General features: G+C 47.4%; 1 protein-coding gene across 3 annotated transcripts in view; it reads left to right on the top strand.

Annotated features, from left to right (window-relative positions):
* The first annotated feature begins 9367 nt into the window (after positions 1-9367).
* OGT (O-linked N-acetylglucosamine (GlcNAc) transferase) overlaps positions 9368-10324 on the top strand; it is a 49673-nt gene continuing 48716 nt past the window's right edge. For 2 of the 3 annotated variants that reach the window (XM_036271712.1, XM_036271710.1), the window contains exon 1: positions 9385-9613. Coding sequence is in view for 2 of the 3 variants with exons in the window: in XM_036271710.1 (XP_036127603.1) it covers positions 9577-9613 (37 nt within the window). In the remaining variant the exon portion in view is untranslated. Of the gene's footprint in view, positions 9614-10324 lie in introns of all 3 variants that reach the window. The other variant, XM_036271709.1, reaches the window with a different exon arrangement.

The raw sequence follows: 10324 nt of genomic DNA, 5'->3' as shown, positions 1-10324 counted from the left end.
TTAATAAAAAAGATGTTTACAAAAAACCCTCTTTACAGGATTGAAAATGAACTGAAAGAAACTAAATTTGTGATTACTAGTGTACCAATACTTTATTTTAGAAATCTGAAGTTATTTGTGGAACTGGCAATAGTTCCTTATTTGACTTTTTAACAAAACTGTCTATAGAATCCAAAAATATAATAAAAATATATGTAGATGAAACTAGAGGATGGAATTTTATTTCTCTTTTTTGCCCCTTCCATTTCAACCAGACTGAGTAGCATATAAAGTTAACCTTTCACATTATGTTTGCTACTCATGTCAAATGGCTCTTTCTCTGCACAAAAGCAGGACATATTGCAATACCCCTTTTCTCTCTGTTTACAAATTTAATTTTTTTTTTATTGATTTTGGAGAGAGAGAAGTAGGGAATGAGAGAGAGATATTGATTTGTTGTTCTACTTGTTCATGCATTCATTGGTTGCTTTTAAAAAAAATGTATTGATTTTTTTTAGAGAGAGAGGAAGGGGAAGAGAGAAACATTGATGTGAGAGACATTCGATTGGCTGCCTCCCTCACACCCCCTCCTGGGGATCAAGCCTGTAACCCCAACATGGGCCCCAACTTGAACTGAACTGGGACCTCCCAGTCGATGCTCAATCCACTGAGCAACACCAGCCAGGCCACTGGTTGCTTCTTGTATGTGCCCTAGCCAGGGATCGAACCCACAACCTTGGTGTATTGGGATGGCACTCTAACCAACTGAGATACCCGTCCAGGGCTTGAATTAATTTCTTGACAAGTACTTTAATTTTTACTGATACACTATCAGAACCTAACAATTTCAGATTGCATTTTAACAGGGTATATTTCTTTGAAGTATTTTACATTATGTATATACCAAGGCACAAAGTCAAAAATTGTCTTTCTGAATAGAACAATATAACATTTGCCTTCTAAAACAACACAAAATAAAAATGTTAAAACATTTAGATGAAATTCAGGATAATCTTACCTTTGAAAATAAATAGGTAGATCTTATGCAAAAGGTAGCACATGAGCCCTGGCCTGTTGGGCTCAGCGGTTGGAGCATCGGCCTGCGGACCAGAGAGTCTTGGGTTCAGTTCCCGCTAGGGGCACGTACCAAAAAAAAAAAAAAAAGGTAGCACGTGAGCAAAACGTGGGGAATGAGCTAGGTACACATGATACAATGAGGTTCAGGCCAGTCCAAAGATCTCTGTGTACCATGCTTTCACAAATAGTACATGTAAATGCCTCTAGGTACATGGAGAAGTCATTTCAACAATCATCGATATACCTGCCATCTACCCGAGGATATATTTATTGATTTTAGAGGTGGGGGGAGAGAGAGAGAAAAACATCAATCAGTTACATTCCATACTTGCCCCCAGCAGGGATCGAACCTGTATCCTAGGTATGTGCTCTGATCGGGAATCGAATCCACAACCTTCTGGTGCATGGGATGATGCTCCAACCAATTGAGCCACCCGGCCAGGGCCAAATGTCTTACATTAATTTAATAATGAGTTTCAATGCTGTAACAATTCTTAATCCAAATAGCTTACAGCAAACCCTTAAGTTATGTTTTTACGATATTTTCCATAAACCATCTTATCAAGTGAAACATCAGAGAGTGAAAGAGGAATCTCCACAATGACATACAATCAACATTCCACCAAAATTGAGTAGCTTTCCCCTTTAAGTCACAATACGTCATACCATGATATTATGGCTTTGTGCCTTTTCTTGGTAATATATCAATTCTAAAAACAAACAGAAAAAAGTAAGGATATACATATGCTTGATTAAGGGTAGAAAAAATTAAGTGACAGAGAAACAAACACCTCGAACTACATGTTTCATTTTAGATGGAAACATTTTCCTGTAAAGCTGTGTAACTGGAAATATTTTCTGGACAGGGCAATCTTGAAACAACATCACAGCATTGTGTGATGAATAAACACTGCTTTTCTGTTTTCTTTTCTTTAAAAATTCTTTTTAATGTATTGATTTAGAGAGAGAAAATGAGGAAGGGACAGCACAGAACGATCAATGTGTTGTTCCACTTATTCATGCATCAGTAGTTGATTCTTGTATGTGCCCGGAATAGGGATTTAACCCACAACCTTGGCGTGTTGGGATGATGCTCTAATGAACTGAGCTACTCGGCCAGCGCCAACACTCTGCTTTTCAAAACAACTAAAAAAGCCCGGCTGGTGTGGCTCAGTGTAGAGTGTCAGCCCTGCAGTGAGGGGGCACGGGTTCAATTTCTGGTCAATGGTGTGTTACCTGGGTTGCAGGTTCGATCATTGGCCCGCTGGGGCACATGCAGGAGGCAACCAATCAATGTATCTCTCATATTTTGAGAGAGATGTTTCTCTCTCTCTCTCTCTCTCCCCCCCTCTCTTCCTTCTCCTCTCTCTAAAAATCAATGGAAAAAATATCCTCAGGTGAGGATTAACAAAAAAATAAAAATAAGAAAATAACTAAAAATGTTAGGGATAACTACCCCCCAGGACTACTACTGAACCAGAGGTAAAATGATTAATGATTCCAAATTACTCAAGACTTAGCTAAATTAAAAGTAAAGAAACAAAAACAGTTTTTGTTTTTTAAAATCCTCATCCAAGGATACTTTTCCATTTATATTCAGATAGAGTGGGAGGAAGGGAGAGAGAAGAAAAGAGAGGGAGAGAGAGAAAGAAACATTGATGTGACCGGGACACATCGACTGGTTACCTCCCGCACGACCCACACCAGGGCCGGGGACAAACCGAAACCGAGGTACATGCCCTTGGCCTGAATCAAACCTGCAACTCATTGGTCTGTGGGCCGACGCTCTAACTGCTGAGCCAAACCGGCCAGGGCCAAAAAAAGCTTTGTTTTGTTTTGTTTATCCTCACCCGAGGACATTTTTCCACTTTTTGTTCAGATAGAGTGGGAGGGAGAGAGAGGAAGAGAGAGAGAGAGAAACATCAATGTGAAAGGGACACATTGAGTGGCTGCCACCCGCATGACCAACCAGGGCCAGGGACAAACTGCAACCGAGGTACGTGCCCTTAGCGGGAACCGAACCTGGGTCTCTCTGGACCACAGGCCGACGCTCCAACCGTTGAGCCAAACCGGTCAGGGCTTGTTTTTTTAATCCTCACTGGATGATATTCTTCCATTTATCTTCAGATAGAGTGGGAGGTAAGAAGGAAGGAAGGAAGGAAGAGAGAGAGAGAGAAACATTGACGATGCAAGAGAGACACATCGACTGGCTGCCTCCCGCACGACCCCGACCAGGGCCAGGGATGAACCACAACCGAGGTACATGCCCTTGACTGGAATCCAACCCATGACTCTGGTCCCCGGGCCGACGCTGCAGCTGCTGAGCCAAACCGGCCAGGGAGAAAGTAGTTTTTAAAATGGCAGTATATAGGGAGGCAAGAAGACTTCCATATATGATATAGTTTTGATGTTTTTTCTTAATAATACTTCACAATTTCCATGCTTTTTCAACTGGAATATTTGGTGGGGGCAGGGGCCAAATCTAGCATCTTTTACTAGTTATTACATGAAAGAAAACTAGAAATCCACTTTAAAACAATGTTTTCTTTTTATCTAAATCAACCCAAAACTTTGTTGCAAGAGAGTCCAACCCATCTGTGAAAAGTAGTTGTACAATCAAGTTTTACCCAAGGAAAGGTTGACGAAGGTGAGAAAATTGAGAAAAACACATTTGCCAAAGGAAAGTCTAGAGAACGCAAAGATTGTTATCACAGGAATCTAAGATTGTGTAATATTTCTCTGATAACAGCTCTAGTTCCACAGGCTTTCTGTGTTATGCTGATTTGATTGGAGTTTAATGACATAAAAGGCAACGATTTCTGAATTGGTGGTATACATTTATTTAAGACTTTTTAATGTAACGCATTTAAAAAAATACACAAACCACTAGTTGAAAATGAAGGCAACAGAAAAATCCTACTTGTTACAACCAAAATATCAGCACAACGTTAAAAACAGTTTAGGTCCTGGCCAGGTAGTTCAGTTGGTTGGAGTGTCACCCGGGTATGTCAAGGTTGTGGGTTTGATCCCCAGTCAGGGCACATGCAAGAATCCACCAGTGAATGCACAAGGAAGTGGAACAACAAATCATTGTTTCTCTCTCTCTTCCACTCTTGCTAAAAAAAAACACACAAAAAAACAATAAATAAAAAATGTAGAAAAGTGTATTGAAAAAGGCATGTTGCAGATCTGCATTCTATTACCTAAGATTGTTAATTCATAATTCTAAATATTGCTAAAGGTAGGAGATTAAAAATCATTTAAAGCCCTGGCCGGTTTGGCTCAGCAGTTAGAGCATTGGCCCGAGGACCAATGAGTCACTTGTGAGTTCGATTCCGGTCAAGGGCACGTACCTTGGTTGCAATTCATCCCCGGCCCTGGTTGGGGTTGTTTGGGAGGCAACCAGTCGATGTGTCCCTTTCACATCGATGTTTCTCTCTTTCTCTCTCTCTCTCTCTGTTCCTCTCTCTCCCTCCCACTCTTTCTGAACAAAAATGCAAAAATGTCCTTGGGTGAGGATTAAAAAAGTAATAATTTAAAAAGTCCTTTTCAGTGTATATGTAAATTCAGCCTTTTATCATATGGGTATGTTTCTTCAACACCAGCTTTGAAAATAAGCCATTTAAAGAGAGAGCAATTTTTGTTCTAAAAGTTTCATTCAACTTTAAGTTGAACACACATGAGCGCTGGCTGGTTTGGCTCAGCGGTTAGAGCGTTGGCCTGCGGTCCAGAGAGACCCGGGTTCGGTTCCCGCTAAGGGCATGTACCTCGGTTGCAGTTTGTCCCCGGCCCTGGTTGGGTCGTGCAGGTGGCAACTACTCGATGTGTCCCTCTCACGCTGATGTCTCTCTCTCTCTCTCTTCCTCTCTCTCCCTCCTACTCTATCTGAACAAAAAATGGAAGAATGTCCTCGGGTGAGGATAAAAAATTTTTTTTTAAGTTGAATACACATGAAATATGCTCTCAATGTGTATAACAGAAAAGGACTGGGGGGGCAATTAAGGAGAATGTGGTACAATTCACATTGTGATTATTTTGTGCTTGATGGAAGACAATTCACACTTCTAAAATCTGAAGTTCTGAAGACTTTCCTCCTTGAAGAACCAAAAAATAAAATCAAGACACCTTGCTGACACCCCACCGCCCCTAAGCTAACTACTCTTTTCACCTACAACTAAGTCAGTTACGGCAGCAAAAGATTTTCATAGCAATGACAGTTTGTAAACTATATCTCCGTAATCCTTCCTTTTGTTTGCCAAAGGCCATTTTGGAGACGTCTATTCTGGATACTGACGTACAGTGAGACCTCCCAGCCTGCAAAGCTCACACCTCCGTGAATGGTGGTGTTCGGTTTGGTAAATTGCAGATCCAGGCCACCGAGACCTTGAATAACAAAAAGCTTCATTTTTAGAGTCCCTGGTTGAATGTTTAATTAGATCAGTGAATTTTCCACCCACATCTGTTTGTTCAGAAAAGTGAAACCTACCAGTTGAGTGCTCAATTCTAGTGTGAAGGTTTTTACCGTGGGAACGAAAACTCCAGCTTAAAAGATAAAGGTCACTAGCCCAGCTAGTGTGGCTCAGTGGTGGAGCGTCGACCTCTGTGCTAGAGGTTGCTGGTTCGCTTCCCGGTCAGGGCACATGCCTGGGTTGTGGGCCAAATCCCCAGTGGGGCGCATGCAGGAGGCGGCCAATCAATGTTCTCTGTCATCGAGGTTTCTATCTCTCCCTGTGTCTCTAAAATCAATAAAGAAAAAAAAAAAAGATAAAGGGCATTAGAACTATCCCAAACAAGAAAAGAACCATCTGGTCCGCTTACCAGCTACCCTTCCGTCTCAAGCATGTGACTGGTGCCCAGTACCATCCTTACTTCGCAGGTTTCCGCAGCTTCCCTGTCAGGCGTCTCAAACCCAAGACCACTGCTTTCCACCGAGTCCTGAACTCGGACAACCCCAGGAAGCAAAGCCAGGATCAAAGTCAGGAGCCATTCAGTGACTCACAGAGGTCTCTGGGGCAACCACTAGGTCTTGGTCTACCAGATTACGGTTAGGGAGAAGGAGTTCTGTCCAACCTGAGAAGGAGCTGCAGAAACTCCACGGGAGCAGCTGGCCAGAAAGAGCCGGATGATCCTTCCAGAGGACACATGTCCTCACCCCGGGCACAGAACACCAAAGGCAGCCTTGAGGTGCAGTTTAGGAACTCCAGCGTTCTTCACTGCGGGGGGATCCAAGGCTCCTTCCTGGGGTCTCCACTCCTTCAGGAAGGATTCTGTTCTGGGCCCGTGGGCACGCTGTTTCGGGCTGAAGGCGGTGACCACCTTTCCGGACATCATCCGGTGTTGGACTTGGATGGGCAGAATGAAGCAAGGCTTTGACCCTCACATCCTCCAGTTGGATACCCGCCTCCTCAGTTTATAGGTCAAGAGGCCAAGGGGTAGGGCATGGTGACGACTGGATGGAAGTGAACCCCACTGAGCTCTGAGCTCTCACATCTTGAAAGACTATTGGTGCCTGAGAGGAAAGCGATCCCCAGCTGGCAGGGCTCCAGAGGGTACCCTCCCCTTGCCTTTCTGCTTTTGTTCTGCAGAAAGCCGCCTTTTAAAGACACCCCTTCGGCCCTGGCCGGTTTGGCTCAGCGGCTGGAGCATCAGCCTGCGGACCAGGCAGTCCCGGGTTCGGTTCCCACTAGGGGAACGTATCAAAAAAAAAAAGAACAAAAAAATTAAGACACCCGTTTGGCTTTCATTCTCCGATCTTCTTCGCCACCTTTGCCATCAGCACTGGGGATGGCGCAGCCGGCCCTATCTTCAACGTAGCAGCTACCAAATAAGGAATCCTTTGCCCCCCCAGTTCACGGGCCAGTGAGGGTTGTATTACCACCGTGAGAGCCGTTGCTTCTCGACCTTTATTGCGGCTCAAAGATTTCTGGAAGGTTCGAAGACTCCTTTTCTTCGTTAAGCCTAGTTGCCCACTCGGGAGGCATGAATGTGTCTGGAATATTGTCCGCAAATATCTGGAGAGACAGCGGCGCTCCGTGCACATACTTGCCCAGCTTCACTGAACCCTCGGAGCCATTTTCCGGCGGTGGCGGTGGCGGTGGCAGCGGCGACAGCGGCCACAGCGCGTCCTGCTCGCTCTCCGTGGGCCCGACTGCCGCGCAACGTGGGCCGCTTGGAGCTGTTCCGTTTGCAGTCACTTGTTACATGGTGACAAAGTGGAGACACCGCTGGTGGTGGTATTGCGGTGGCAAACTTTGGGACGGGGCTGAAGGAGCGGCTGACGCATTTCAGATGGTTCTGAATTTAGAATTGCTGCACGTAAGAGGGAGGCGGGGTGGGGGACAATGGGCGTTAAAGAGAACACACCCAAGCATCTCCGTCAGTGTTCGGGTCAGGCCTTGGTCCTTGTCCTCCAGCCTGAAGGGCTCTTCCCTCCCCAGGTATTAATGGACAGTAATGTATTTTATCACCTCAATGACACCAGTCTGTTTTAAACTCTAGTGGCTGTGTGTACCTAACTGGGCTTTGAGTTCCTTGAGGACAAATGTCCCCTGCACATACAGGTGTAGATGTTACCTGATTGGCCCGAGGTGTATCTGTCCTATCAGTAAGTCCTTCAAACTAAACGCTCCAGGTGCTATTCCTGGAATGAAAGGGGGGGGGGTGGTTCTGGAGACTCCAACAGGGGCTTTTCCTTATGAAACCACCGTGAGTTCCTCATCCGGCAGCAAAACCTGTCATGACATTCCCTGACCCTTCTCTCAGAATATGTACCACAGGAATGGATGGCCAGTGCCCGACTGGGAACATGGCCTGGTGCTTAACAACAGTTTAACTTAATTAGGTAGCGCCCACTAATCAGTACGGCCTAAACATCTGCCAGTGGAATCGGAGAAGTCTGTTCTCAAAGAGAACCTGGGTTTATTCACCACAGATGGGGCGCTTGTGCGAGGGGGTGGGGCGGGGCGGAAATGCTTTACCAGTTAAATAAAATTAAAAGAAGAGGTTGGTGCCCAATCTGGAGAGTTTGGGTATGTATGTGATGGAAAAAAAATAGCAGTAATAGGAATGTTCTCTGTGCTCGTATCCATAGTTAACAGTTTGTGAATTGTTTCAAAGGAATTGAAGCAGAACTTAAGGACTTAGGTGTTTTTTAATGTGGTCACATGGCTACGTAGTACCAACGTTTTGAATAAAAGGCACGGACAGGTTACCTAGATCAAGGACTTTTTGAAATAAAAAGGCTCTAAGAGAGCCAACTTGTTGCCTCCCGTGGTTTGTAATAATTTCTTGCTGGAACAAGAGATGATGTATAAACAGTAATGTGACAAAATGTCTGCACAGTAGACTTGAAACTACACGAGGATCCTAAGAGCTAATTTGTTCAAGGAAGTGGAGGCAATTCGATTCAACCTAGAGGCGTGGTTTGGGCAGACCGCAAGTGAATTCAGTTATCACTGTTGCACTGCCTGGAGCTAAAAGAAATCACCGATTGGGACAATTTGCAAAGCGATTAGATGGAAGTGAAGTCACAACTCAGAAAAAAAAAAAAAAAAGTCAGGGGTTTTGACGAATGTGAATCACCCTTAACATTTTTATGGCTGCCTTTGGAGTGCAAATTCTCAGCCTGCCCGGGAGTTAGGAAGCTTTTGCCTTCGTCCTGTGGGCAGAACGATCTGAACACAACGATTTTGAAGTTTCGGGCTGAATGGCCAAAACCTGAGCTCTGGGGTTCGTCTGGCCCTGTGAAAGGACCAGTGTTTTGAATGCAAGTCCTTAAATCAATGGCTGAAGTCAGAATTAAGCCGTGTGCCAATGGGAACCTTTCCCCCCATCATTTCCCACAGCTCAGTCTTTGAGATGTAACCATGTTATTTACATGGACTCGCCCAGAACCGGCCCCCCGGGCTGCAACGGCGCGTGCTCGTGGGCACCGACTTGACCCAACTTTCGTGGCCGCCTTCGGCGTTTCCGTCGCTGTCTGCGCGGCCGCCCAGGTGATCGCCTGGACCCCTCCGGCCGAAATGTATCGGTCACGTGTGGGAATTTCTTTTTCGCCTTCCGCCTCCCCGATAAAAACACAAACAAAACCGAACCCCTCGGCCACTCGGGCCCTGGCCGCTGCCCTCGCCCCGAGCCGGGTGGACAGGGTCGTTTCCTCGCGCCCTCCACGCAGCCCTGTTTGTCGCAATGGGCCCCGCGCGGAAGGTTACGCGCGCTGACAGTCGCCCTGGGGGTGCGCCGTGCCCGCTGCTTCCGCGGGCACTTGATTGTAACAGAAAGTAGTTCCGGCCCGTGTTGTTTCGGTAGAGGAGTCGTCGCCGCCATTTCAAGACCGTGAGAGTCGATGGCCAACCAGAGCCCCTAAGGTTGGAAGCCTGTACGTGCTGCCGCCGCCCCAGCCCGCCCAGGCCCTGGTCCGGCCGCTGCCCTCGCAGTCCTACCTCTCGAAACGTCTTGCGAGTCTTGGTGGCGCAGCGGGACCCCCTCACCCGCTCCTCGCTCTCCCTCCAGAAGCTCCAGATGGCGTCTTCCGTGGGCAACGTGGCCGACAGCACAGGTACCGGTGTCCCTTCCACCTTGGCAGACGCCCCTTTGGGGTCTCGCGCCGTCCTCGGCCTCTCATTGTCCCCTACCTTCCCTCTAGCCATCCCCATGACATCAGTGGCATTGGCTGAGCTTCCCGTCGTCTACCGGCATCCGATCGGGTTTTCCGCTGTCGCCTGCTCCGCACACGTTTCCTCTGGCTCCCCGGCTCTTTGCTGCCTTTCTTGGTTTTTCAGTCTCACAGTTGCCCTAGCTGCCCGCTGTGTCGGGACGCCCCTGTCACCTGTGCACGCTTAGAATGTCTCGGGATGGAATGCGTGGGGCTCCCTGTCGCTTCCCTGTCCGCTCCCGTTTTCTTCCCCAGCCCCGCTCACCGGCCCTGCGCGTCCCCGTCCCCCTCCAGCCCCTCCTGCGCCTTCTCCGGAGCCCGATTTGGAGCCCTGTCGATCTAGGGCGGGGGTGCCATTCCGATGTCATCATAGCCTCACTTTGCATCACCCAGGGATGAGCAAAAGCTCCTCGGTGTGCTCGCGGTCAGCCTCCAGGAGGGGGACCCGGAGCGGCACCCCGCTGGGCAGCGCCGGGCTGGGCTCCCTCGCTTGAGCGGCCCCCGTTTCGATTGGAAATTTCCAGGGGCTCCTCTGCCAGCGGCCCGTTCCCCCAGCCGCTCCGGCCTGGGTTTCCCACCGGCCCGCCCTCCCCTCCCGCGGGGAACCACACCCTT

This window comes from Molossus molossus, unplaced genomic scaffold, assembly GCF_014108415.1.
Source record: "Molossus molossus isolate mMolMol1 unplaced genomic scaffold, mMolMol1.p scaffold_m16_p_2, whole genome shotgun sequence".
Lineage (NCBI taxonomy): Eukaryota > Metazoa > Chordata > Mammalia > Chiroptera > Molossidae > Molossus > Molossus molossus.
The sequence above is the reverse complement of the archived record's forward strand: the minus strand, read 5'-3'. Positions and strand labels throughout refer to the sequence as shown.